The 13199-nt window shown below is 43.4% G+C and overlaps 1 protein-coding gene across 6 annotated transcripts in view; it reads left to right on the forward strand.

Annotated features, from left to right (window-relative positions):
* The window catches only part of LOC110533442 (double C2-like domain-containing protein beta), a 165833-nt gene that overhangs the window by 26317 nt on the left and 126317 nt on the right, over window positions 1-13199 (forward strand). For 2 of the 6 annotated variants that reach the window (XM_090186061.1, XM_090186063.1), the window contains exon 1: window positions 10025-10168. The exons of the other annotated variants lie outside the window; for them this stretch is intronic. In XM_090186061.1, the coding sequence (XP_090042187.1) occupies window positions 10156-10168 (13 nt within the window). In that variant the 5' untranslated portion in view covers window positions 10025-10155. Of the gene's footprint in view, window positions 1-10024; window positions 10169-13199 lie in introns of those variants that run through there. 6 annotated transcript variants of the gene reach the window in all.

A 13199-nucleotide genomic window follows, 5' to 3' on the forward strand; every position in this document is an offset into this window, starting at 1 on the left:
ACACTCAATTATTATTTGTTAGCATTGCTTTCAAATTGTTTAACTTCAATATATCCACATAATTTTCCTGCCTCATGAAGCCATCTATTTTGTGAAGTGCACCAGTCCCTCTTGCAGCAAAGCACCCCCACAACATGATGCTGCCACCCCCGTGCTTCACGGTTGGGATGGTGTTCTTCGGCTTGCAAGCATCCCCCTTTTTCCTCCAAACATAACGATGGTCATTGTGGCCAAACAGTTCTATTTTTGTTTCATCAGACCAGAGGACATTTCTCCAAAAAAGTACAATCTTTGTCCCCATGTGCAGTTGCAAACCGTAGTCTGGATTTTTTATGGCGGTTTTGGAGCAGTGGCTTCTTCTTTGCTGAGCGGCCTTTTAGGTTATGTCAATGTAGGACTCGTTTTACTGTGGATATAGATAGTTTTGTACCTGTTTCCTCCAGAATCTTCACAAGGTTTTTTGCTGTTGTTCTGGGGTTGATTTGCACTTTTCGCACCAAAGTACATTCATCTCTAGGAGACAGAAGGCATCTCCTTCCTGAGCGGTATGACGGCTCCGTGGTCCCATGGTGTTTATACTTGTGTACTATTTGTACAGATGAACTTCAGGCGTTTGGAAATTGCTCCCAAGGATGAACCAGACTTGTGGAGGTCCACAATTTGTTTCTGAGGTCTTGGCTGATTTTTTTTTTTACATTTTCCATGATGTCACAGAGGCACTGAGTTTGAAGGTAGGCCTTGAAATATATCCACAGGTACACCTCCAATTGACTCAAATGATGTCAATTAGGTTATCAGAAGCTTCTAAAGCCATGACATCATTTTCTGGAATTTTCCAAGCTGTTTAAAGGCACTGTAAACTTACTGATTGTAAACGTTTGACCCACTGGAATTGTGATACAGTGAATTATAAGTGAAATAATCTGTCAGTAAACAAATGTTGGAAAAATACTTGTGTCATGCACACGTAACCGACTTGCCAAAACTAGAGTTGTTGAAATTTGTGGAGTGGTTGAAAAACTAGTTTTAATGACTCCAACCTAAGTGTATGTAAACTTCCGACTTCAACTGTGTATATATAAACACACAAAGTTTACATTTTTAACTGCACTGGACCTTTAAGCCTTTAATGGAGTAGACTAGGATTTGGTTAGACCAGTGTCATGGGAGGAGGGGATTAAGCGTCTTCCACTTGTTTGCGTCTTCAACACTGCAGTCCTGCCGAATATCTGTGTTGCAGTCCAGCCGAAATATCTTCTCCCCGTGCACACAATCACTCTCTCTTTTTCTAATTCCCTCCCTCTATCTCCACTATTTACCTTCTGGCTAGGTAAATAGGAGGGAAAAAACACGGTTACCATTTTCTGATCGCCCACAGAGCCACCACCACCCCTTTCCTTCTCCCCCCTCACCACCCACGAACGGTAATCAGAACCAATTGGATCTCCCACCCTTTCCACACATAACAACGTTATTAATTAAACGCCTCGGTCTGATGATTAGATGCGGAGGCCGAGAGAGTGAACCTTTTCATCACGACTGTGTGGCGCCATTTTAAACGGTGTTACTTACATCTTCTTTCCTCCCTCTCTCCCCTTTATGGTGCATCGAGCTCATGTGTTGACAGGGGTAGAAGTGAGGATGTGCTCACGGCAGGCAAATTGCATGGCTCCTGCCTCCTCTGAGATGTCGCGCCTGGGCAGCCTCAGTGTCTCTCCGGGTAGAAGCGCAGGCCAAAGGGATTTGTTTGCCTTTGAACTGCTAAATGAGAGAGAGATTAGCGAGGGGGTGTTATGATGCACAGGAAGGGAGAATGTGATGGAGGATGTGTCAAGTGCCATGTTGTTTCCTGGGCACAATCCCATTGGACTATCAGGTGAGAGAGGGATTTGAGCAGCCAGGGACGCACAGTAGAATCTAGGGCTGGGATGATACCAGCAATGTTCCCTCTAAACTGCGTGCCAGCAGCTCCCCCGGGACAGCCGTTGGAAGAAATATTAACCCACAGAGAGAAGCATGAGATTGAACTTCACTCAACTTTCTAGAGCAGTGGTCACCAACCGGTCGATCTCCAAGGCATCCCTAGGCGATCGTCAAACATTTCTGTAAAAAAAAACAACGATAAAGCCTTGTGTTACTATTTTTTTTATTTGTCTCGGGCTATTGGCGTAGGTGCACCCGATTCAGCTGCCTTGCGTGCCAGATAGGGGAAGTGTTGCTTTTTAAAAACATTTAATGTGTCTGAAGTTACAAACTCTGCCTTCCGGGCCGAGAGCAAATCCAGTGCACTATAGGCCTACTGATGGTCAATCGGATGGTTCCGATTACCGTGTCTGCAGTAACATAGCAGGCATAAAAGAAAGCTACAGCAAAGATGAAATTGAAAGATTTCAAAACGTTTAAAACCATGACTAGAGAGAGGCTGTCAACGAATACAGCAAATGGCTGCTGTTTTTATGAGTGAGTTCATGTTTAAGTTCTCACTCAGCTCTGTCAACAGTGCCACTGTCACTCAGCACTGTCAACTGAGCGCATTCTTCCAATTTCCACACAGCACTACAACAAGCACTGCAGCAGTAATGAATGAATAGGAAAGTTTATCTATTGGCTTGCATTGGTGTTACCATTAGCGGGTTGGGTCTTTTTTAATATGGAAGGATATTTCACTTTCTCTGTTCATAGATAGGAGTAACAAAATTAATTTGTGCATGAGGCAGAAATAATGCGGTGCGACTCTGGTTTCGCCATCAGCTGGAAGGTAAAATAAGTGTGCACACAATAAATGTGCACTGGAAGTTGCACAGAATTTTGCGCTCAGCAGACCTGAAATTTGCTCAGTGGGGGGAAACAAACATCATTATGTTGTCATCCAGTCACATGTATTTATTTTCCAAGCTATATCACACAATATTTTACATACAGCAGGTTTTTAAAGGACCAAAGAGTTTGGTCTGCTTTCTGTTTAAAAAATATTGCGACACTGGTATGTTCTCGACCCTAGTAGAATCCTATTATGACTCTATCTTCCAGCTGTCATCTGATAATGGCTGACTGTGGAGTCCAGTGTTCTCCTACTGTGGCCACCCTCAGGCTAACAGAACTAGCCCGAGTCCAGACTAACCACATTACGGGGCTGTTATTTGTGTACTCGGTCTATGGGGTCCACGTAATGTCTTTGTTTATGAGCACTTTCTGTGCAACGGTTTACTGGCAATGGATAAAGTCTCTTCCCCCCCTCTGCCGCTACAAAATGGACCCATTTGCCATCTGGTGGTGTTGTCAGTGGGGCCCGGTTATGTTTCCTTTTGTTTTTGAGCCACTGTGTTTACTTGGATATGTTGGCTGGCATGCGTTTCGAGTGCTTTGTTTGTTGTCTGCGTGCGAGTTTGTCACGGCTTTATCGGTTCAGTCTGTAAAATGCTAATGTCCACATTCACAAGCCACAAGGGGAATGAGTGCTTATGTGACACCAGCTGAAGAGCAGATGATGGGAAGATCTCAATTGCATACTCCTCACGTCCTTTCTCCGTATCTCCTCTAAAAACAATTGGAAGAGAAAGCCAGAGGTCCATGTCCTCTGACCTTCTCATCCAATGGGTTTTGAGAAGGAGATTAAGAGTGAGGAGTGAGGATGACGCGAGAAGTATGTCATTGAGATCTTTCCGATGATCTGGTTTACCGCACACAGCATTTGTGTCATGGATATTATGAGTTTTAGAAATTGCCCTTTATGGATGACTAATATTCCTAGTCTCTTGCTAGTTGACATAATATTTTGTTGTGTGTTTTTATTATTTATTTCCAAGATTGACATGTCCGAATGGGCAACTCCGACCTGTATAAAACAGATCAAGCTCACATAGTGATACATTCATGAATTATGTTATATTTTCTAACTAGTTAGCTACTATTTGCTATTGTTAAAACTTTTTAAAATCAATTGTAATACAATACATTTTGACCTCCACAAACTTTAGTCCATCTTGGAGCGATCATCATACACCAGCTGCCCTTCTGACATGGCTCCTTCAGTATACCGGGGGGCAAGATGAAAGATAGGGTTCAGAACTACAAGTACTGCTGACGTTACCCAATGACATTCTGCTGCCACGTTCCACATTAAAACATGGTTAGTACACTACGCACATCCTGTCCCTTTTCAAGGATACGTTTGATACCTAAAAGGGAGGTTACATAAATAACCGTGGCTGTACCGCTTTGTCCTTTAAAAGTACTGGTACTTGAGTCATCCTTTAAAAGACATGAGGAGAACAGAGAAGAGGCCTGGAAGCAGAGGGTCTCACAACAGAAATCAATTTTCATCGATATATGTATGGTCTATCTCAGCACTGCTATTTCAGAGCCCCAAACCTAAAGCACTTCATTCTTTGAGAGTGAGGGAGAAAGTGGTTCTTTTTGAGAACACTGGCTGTGCTTCGCTAGAAAAGGGTTGGTGGAGGCAACCAGGCTCTCTGCCATTAGCCATATATAGACAATCTTTCAGGAAGTTTTGCACAATTATCCATACTTTTCTAGCTCTTCAGAAAGTGTTAAAATGGTTGTTTACAGTGTTAGAATACATCACTAAACATATTTTGACTGCAAATAGGCCACTTGAAGTAGCTAAGGCCCCTAAATGGTGCTCAGTTTGCTTATGCTGTAGCACTTGTTATAAAATCACCTGGATTGGCTGTAAAGGTTGACATGGTCACATTTAAGGTACCTCACATAAAATGTTAATTCACTGCACTCTGTATTTAATTTTCAATCATACATTTTTTTTAACATCCTGTCAAATCCTTCTTATCACATTCTTTCAAATATTTTACGTCAACGCAACAAATATGAACCATCTGCTTTTTAATCAGTGCTGCATGTTACAGAAAATCTTCAATGCAAACTATATTTAATGGTGTGACATTAACGGGGGTGGAGGTGCCATTATTTAAGATACTCTTCAAAGAGGTAGGGTTTCAGGTGTTTTCGAAAGAAGGGCAGGGACTCCACTGTCCTGACTTTAAGGGCAAGCTTTTTCCACTATTGGGGTGCAAGGACAGAGAACAGCTTTGACTGGGCTGAGCAGGAGCTGCCCTCCATAGGGGTGGAAGGGCCATGAAACCAGAGTTGGCGGAATGGAGTGCTCGGGTTGGGATGTAGGGTTTTAGCATAGCCTGAAGGTAAGGAGGTGCAGTTCCCCTTGCTGCTCTATAGGCAAGCACCAGAGTCTTGAAGAAGATGGAAGCCAGTGTAGTGTGCGGAGGAGCGGGGTGACGTGAGAACTTAGGAAGGTAACTAATCAAAAGAGAACCATCGCGCTCTCCCCAGAAGCTTAGCTGGTACGTAAAACCCGTGAATTCAGACAAACAAAGACGTGTAATGGGTTCTCACTCAAAAAGCTTCATAATTACATTTTCTTATAATTCAAAACAGCATTTGTAAATAACAACAGATGAGCATCAGGTGCTCTTAATCAGGGTTGACAAAGTCATCCGCAGAGAGAGAGTGGGAGGAGCTGGAGGATTAAGGAGGGAAGAGTTTCCCAGGGTTGGAGAAGGAAGCTTGATATTTAGAGTGATAGAAAGCGGCTTTAGCAGCAGATACAGAGGAAGAGGTAAATAGTTGGGAATGGAAGGAAGATAGGTCCTCCGGAAGTTTAGGTTTCCACTCAGATGCCTGCAGCCCTGTTCTGTTAGCACACAGTGAGTCACTCAGCCACGGAGCGGGAGGGGAAGGTTGGGCTGGCCGGCCGGGAGGAAAGGGGACAGTGAGATTCAAAAGTTGTGAAAAGGGAGGAGAGTAGGGGTCGAAGAGGCAGAGTCAGGAGAATTTAGCAGAAGGAAGAGAGGATAACCACTTGGTCATGATATGTAGCCTACGGTATTAACACTTAATCACATCTCTGGGCCAATAGAGACCAGTGAAGTGCTGACTGTGAACCAGTATATACAACTGGTAGCCTACTGAGCCACTAGCAGCCCAAGAGGCTATCTGAGCCTTTCTACTACTTCTAAATTCCTCTAGCAGGGACTCGTGGACCAGTGCTTGACTTCCTGTGGTGATTGTGGTGTGTACACATACCCCACCCCACACACACACACACCCACACACACTCTTCGCATCCAATCCTCATCCCAGCACTTGTAAACCTTAATCCCTCTAATAGTTGTGATCTGACATTGGATGAAGGTTGGGAGGAAGACACTGTGTTCAGAGTGGCACGGTGTGTTGTGTTGTGGGGTGCACTGCCAGCTGTGGAAGGATCAGTCCCACCCCAGTGTATCTGTGTCTGATGACTGTTATCAGGTATTAGCGATACGCTCAAGGGCCTCTCCCTGAAGTGTTACCCACCATGGGGGACTGAACCATAGAATTATATTCAGTTCTACAGTATAGAAAAGACAGGAATCTACCCCTCATGAAGTCTCATGTGGCTCAACAGTATAGGGATGCAAGTGGATCTTGCTTTGTGTGTGCATGATGCATAGAACACTTAGAGTTAGTGTGGTAGGCTAAATTGGTTGAACACTGCAAATTATCCCAATTAGGTTAGCTGTCATTACCATGATCCTAAAGAGACTTTCACAATTCAAAAGTGGATATGAAGTCAATCCATTACAGCCCTCAACATTGGCTTTCTTATAGAGTGAAAGCATTGAGAATCATCCCGGATTGTGGACAGCGCCCGACAGGTGGTCCCTTAGGGGCCGATCTGATTCGTGGCTCCTTGCCAGGCATTACAGTTGGCCCAGCATCGTCCGAGTTAGGAGAGAGTTTGGCCAGGGGGGCTTTACTTGGCTCATCATGTTCTAGCGACTCCTTGTGGCGGGCCGGGTGCCTGCAGGCTGGCGCCGTTCATCAGATAAACAGTGTTTATTCTGACACATTGGTGCGGCTGGCTTCTGGGTTAACCTGTTATGGCTGCAATCCACCTATATTTTGACAGTTTAGGAAACTTAGGAGTGTTTTCTATCCAATACTAATAATAATATGCATATATTAGCAACTGAGACTGAGGAGCTGTCCGTTGGCAATGGGCACCTTTTCATCCAAGCTACTCAATACTGCCCCTGCAGCCATATGAAGTTAAGCAAGCGGGTGTTTTAAGGATGTTTCGGAGGATGCATGACTCGACCTTTGCTTCTTCCGAGCCCGTTGGGGAATTGCAGTCATGAGACAAGATCACAATTGGATATCACGAAATTTGTGAGAAAAAGGGTGTAAAATAACCAAAAATAATAATAGAAGTCTTAATAGTGGACCACATGGAGTAGCTGCAGTGAGCCTGTGTGATGTAACACATTATAAGAATCAGTCAGTCAACGAACATAGATTGAAGCTACTCCCCAAATGTGTCTCCAGAAATGTCAGACATCCTACCTGAGACCAGGGTTTTGCTTTAATGGACCGAACGACAACTCTGTCAAGGTCAAAGACAGCTTAAAAAATATAATAAAAATCACATTGTTTATCCAAGAGCCGCATTTGTGTAACATCTGAGCACGGTATTGGAGGGTCAAATTTCCTCCAGCGAGCTGATACACAGTGGTAAGCTGCGTTCTAATCCCTCCAGAGGCACGTTAATAGCATAGACTGGATGGGGCCCAATGGTTGTGCTGCCTATCTGTTTGGCTAAATTTAGCCTCTACACCACAATTTAGAGAGGCTTTGGGCCTGAGGGTCCTCCCAAAGATTTCCAGGTTCAATCATGCCACATGTTTCACATGTAGCTAGCATATATTGCTAGTAGAGAGAGAGAAACAAAGAGAGTTCAAATGAAGGAGAAGGGAAAAAAGAGGTACATGGGCATGATGGGGGAGGGAGACGGCAAGATCTGGAGGTGTCACTCTGTTGTGAGAGATTTGGTCTAGCGAAGACTGATAACAAGGTAGACAGAGAGAAGGGCAGTGTGCAGTTTCCTTTTCCCCCCAGACAGAGAGAAGGGGAAAGATAAAATGAAATAGGTAAGTCAGAAACAGAGAAGAAGACAATAAGATGTGAGGTTGAGGTGGGCTGGAGGTGCCACTGACGGCCATGAGAGACTTGGTAAGCAGGTACCAGCAGTGAGACTGGGGTGAGTGGATTGCACCTGACTTGTAAGCTCATATTGAGCTAGCTGTCAGTTAAAGAGCCAGCTGAATGTCAGGGATCACAAGTGTGTCTGTCAAATGTGTCTATGGAAGGATAAAATCAACCTTACATGTCGACAGGACTTCCTTCCCTTTCCCTTTTCAAAAGTCCAGCTCAGTTAGTACTCAACATGAATTATGAAGTACATTTTTTGAAATTGAAATTTTAAATACGTACACTACCGTTCAAAAGTTAAGGGTCACTTAGAAATGTCCTTGTTTTTGAAAGATCTCGTACAACGCTGTGTACTACTCCATTCACAGAACAGCACAAACTGGGTCTAACCAGAATAGAAAAAGTGGGAGGCCCTGGTGCACAACTGAGCAGGAGGACAAGTACATTAGTCTCAACATCAACAGTGAAGAGGTGACTCCGGGATGCTGGCCTTCAAGGCAGAGTTCCTCTATCCAGTGTCTGTGTTATTTTGCCCATCTTAATCCTTTATTTTTATTGGCCAGTCTGAGATATGGCTTTTTCTTTGCAACTCTGCCTTGAAGGCCAGCATCCCGGAGTCGCCTCTTCACTGTTGATGTTGAGACTGGTGTTTTGTGGGAATTATTTAATGAAGCTGCCAGTTGAGGACTTGTGAGGCGTCTGTTTCTCAAACTACACACTCTAATGTACTTGTGCTCTTGCTCAGTTGTGCACCGGGGCCTCCCACTCCTCTTTCTATTCTGGTTTATGCCAGTTAGCGCTGTTCTGTGAAGGGAGTAGTACACAGCGTTGTACAAGATCTTCAGTTTCTTGGCAATTTTTCACATAAAATAGCCTTCATTTCTCAGAACAAGGATAGACGAGTTTCAGAAGAAAGTGCTTTGTTTCTGGCCATTTTGAGCCTGTAATCGAACCCGCAAATGCTGATGCTCCAGATACTCAACTAGTCTAAAGAAGGCCAGTTGTATTGCTTCTTTCATCACCACAACAGTTTTCAGCTGTGCTAACATAATTGCAAAAGGGTTTTCTACTGATCAATTAGCCTTTTCAAATTAAAAACTTGGATTAGCTAACACAACGTGCCAATGGAACTCAGGGGTTGCTGATAATGGGCCTATGTACGCCTATGTAGATATTCCATTGAAAATCAGCCGTGTCAAGCTACAGTAGTCATTTACAACATTAACAATGTCTACACTGTATTTCTGATCAATTTGATGTTATTTTAACGGACAAAAAATGTATTTTTCTTTCAAAAACAAGGACATTTCTAAGTGACCCCAAACTTTTGAATAGTAGTGTATGTATCAAGAAAAGTGTGAAATACATAAAATGTATCAAGAAAAGCCTCTTGAAATGATGTTATTAACAAGTTGTTTTATTTTAAAACTAAATATACTGTCTTTTTTAACATTGGTCATTCCAGTTGAAACTGTTTACCCTCAAAGCAGTCTGTTTGAAATATTTAATGAAAACAAGTTATCTCCCCTCTTAGCTCTAATTTCATTTTCTCCAGACTGCTCATCTGCACTTGTGCCGGTGTTTGCTTCCTGTGAAAAACCACAGCCACCCATGGTTCCCGTTAATAGAGCCGCAGAGAGGAAGTCTTACTAATCATGAGTCATGTTCACTGCCTTAACCCCACCAGTGTAATTTATCCGGTCCCACAGGTTTCTGGGATTTGGATACGCCTGGCTTCTGTTTGTGCTAGCTTTAATTGGGGTATTATTCAAAGCACTCCCAAATGATCTCCCTGGTTCATGGGTAGTGTGTTGGTGAAATAAGCAGCTAGGGGAGCCGGCAGTGTTTTGTGTAACAAGATCTCGGCAGATCTTCTGTTGTGGTTTTTTCCAAGTGAGTCAGGGGAATGCCAAGTCGGGTGACAGAGCGGAAGACGCCTGCTTTATGCACTGGCACACACTTGTTGTGTTGCCGGCAGCAGCCACATGCCTTTAGAGCCGACAGTATTGATTTGTATGATAATAAGGATTCATCAATCCAGCATCCAAATGTTCACCGGTGACAGCGACTGAGGGAAAATGACTTGTTTTTGGAGGGATATCTATCAGTTTTTTGGAATTAGTTTGAGGCATTATGATTGAAACAGGTAAGACCGTGAGGGAGGAAAATACATCTGAACCCTCAGAATGAGTGAGGAAGGGATCAATCCTTGGGAAGGCTTGTTTTTCCTGTTTGACAGACCGCTCTAACTATACAAAAGAGGTGGCCTTGACAGACGCCTCCAGCGAGACTGAGTGAAAAGCACTTTCTCTTCGCTGTTTACATAACCCATCCATACTTTAAGCGAGACAACAAAGGCATTTTCAAAGGCACAGCGAGTCCTGACTTATCTGAAGCTATGTTGGTGGTTATAGGGTTTCTAGTTCATTTGATGTGCCAAAATCAAACCTGTGTCTTTCATAAAAACAGGAGGTCAGATGGAGGTCTGTTTTACTTTCCAGTGACTGAACTCTGAGAAAATGTATGACATTTAAAACTTAATTTAATAGTATTTATTTGGTTAAATCACTCAACACAACAGGCGCTATTAGAGACAGGCTTATATTTGAGCCAGGCATCTATTTCCTTAATGCACACAGCCTTACTGCACTAATGTGTTATCGTTTACACACCGTGTCAAGTTTATTTTGTCATAGTATGCCTCTATTAAAAATAATAATAATCCTTGTCAAAATAATTGTTCCCCTCTTTGGCTGTGCATTTTTGGCAGTTCTTAACTAGGCCTTTAGAGGGCAATCAGCTGATTTCTGGGGTTCTGTACTCTAGAAGTTTTGACTGCTTTTGTGCTTGCCCGTTACTGTAGCTGTTCTCAGCTGTTAGCAGCCAATGGCTAGCAGTTTCCCGCTGGTGATTGCCTGAATGTTTTCTAGTCATTACTGAATTATTTAATGTAATAAATCAAACATTAAACCTGACCTACAATTCATGGTAACCTTGTTATCAATTAATTTAGACCCTGTGTTTATTTGAAATGGGTTTTTATTTGCTGAAATGTGTGCCGTTGCCCAGCTATTAAATAGGGCAGCATTTAATTAAAGTTTTACGGTATGTTATAACAGGTGTTTCAGGACAGTAATGATGTTTGTTTAGTCTGACTCGGGTACTAAACCTCTAAAAGTCTAAGGCGACTTTCAGGGTGTACTAAGCATATGGAATTGTTTTAAGATTGTCATACCATGGATCATTTAGCTATTTGATTTAGAATTATCAAATCAAATTGTATTATTCACATGCGCCGAATACAACAGGTGTAGACCTTAAATGCTTATTTACGAGCCCTTAACCAACAATGCGGTTAAAATAAATATGAATAAGAAATAAAAGTAACAAGTAATTAAAGATCATGTTGAGGGAGAGGTTGTTGTCCTGGCACTACATGGCCAGGTCTCTGACCTCCTCCCTATAGGCTGTCTCGTCGTTGTCGGTGATCAGTTGTGTCATCAGCAAACTTAATGATGGTGTGGAGTCGTGCCTGGCCGTGCAGTCATGAGTGAACAGGGAGTAGAAGAGGGGACTGAGCACCCACCCCTGAGGGGCCCCTGTGTTGAGGATCAGCATGGCGGATGTGTTGTTATCTACCCTTACCACTTGGAGGCGGGCCGTCAGGAAGTCCAGGATCCAGTTGCAGAGGGAGGTGTTTAGTCCCAGGGTCCATAGCTTATTGATGAGCTTTGAGGGCACTATGGTGTAGAACGCTGAGCTGTAGTAAATGAATAGCATTCTCACATAGGTGTTCCTTTTGTCCAGGTGGGAAAGGGCAGTGTGGAGTGCAATAGAGATTGCATCATCTGTGGATCTGTTGGGGCGGTATGCAAATTGGAATGGGTCTAGGGTTTATGGATAATGGTGTTGATGTGAGCCATGACCAGCCTTTCAAAGCACTTCATGGCTACAGACGTGAGTGCTACGGGTCGGTAGTCATCTAGGCAGGTTACCTTGGTGTTCTTGGGCACAGGCACTATAGTGGTCTGCTTGAAACATGCTGGTATTACAGACTCGGACTGGGAGAGATTGAAAATGTCAGTGAAGACACTTGCCAGTTGGTCAGTGCATGCTCGCAGTACACGTCCTGGTAATCCGTGTCGCCTTGTGAATGTTGACCTGTTTAAAGGTCTTACATCGCCTGCGGAGAGTGTGATCACACAGTCTTCCGGAACAGCTGGTGCTCTCTTGCATGTTTCAGTGCCATTTGCCTCAAAGCAAGCATAGAAGTAGTTTAGCTCGTCTGGTAGGCTCGTGTCACTGGGCAACTCTTGTCTTTGCTTGCCTTTGTAGTCTGTAATGGTTTGCTTTAGCTCAGTGCGGATGTTGCCTGTAATCCATGGCTTCTGGTTGGGGTATGTACAGTTGAAGTCGGAAGTTTACACACACTTGTGTTGGAGTCATTAAAACTAGTTTTTCAACCACTCCACAGATGTCCTGTTAACAAACCGTAGTTTTGGCAAGTCTGTTAGGGCATGACACAAGTAATTTGTTTACATTTGTTTACAGACAGATTATTCCACAATTCACTGTATCACAATTCCAGTGGGTTAGAAGTTTACATACACTAAGTTGACTGTGTCTTTAAACTGGGAAAATTCCTGAAAATTATGTCATGGCTTCTGAGAGGCTAATTGACATCATTTGAGTCAATTGGAGGTGAACCTGTGGATGTATTTCAAGGCCTACCTTCAAACTCAGTGCCTCTTTGCTTGACATCATGGAAAAAATCAAGAGAAATCAGCAAAGACCTCAGTCTGGTTCATCCTTGGAAGCAATTTCCAAACGCCTGAAGGTACCACCATTCATCTATAGTACGCAAGTAAAAACACCATTGGACCACGCAGCCGTCATAGCGCTGAGGAAGGAGGCACGTTCTGTCTCCTAGAGATGAACGTACTCTGGTGCGAAAAGTGCAAATCAATCCGTGAACAACAGCAAAGGACCTTGTGAAGATGCTGGAGGAAACATGTACAAAGTATCTAAACCCACAGTAAAACTAATCCTATATCGACATAACCTGAAAGGCCGCTCAGCAAGAAAGAAGCCACTGCTCCAAAACCACCATAAAAAAGCCAGACTACGGTTTGCAACTACACATGGGGACAAAGATCGTACTTTTTGGAAAAATGTCC

Source organism: Oncorhynchus mykiss, chromosome 10 (genome assembly GCF_057628025.1).
Source record: "Oncorhynchus mykiss isolate SJ-2025 chromosome 10, ASM5762802v1, whole genome shotgun sequence".
NCBI classification, from domain to species: Eukaryota; Metazoa; Chordata; class Actinopteri; order Salmoniformes; family Salmonidae; genus Oncorhynchus; species Oncorhynchus mykiss.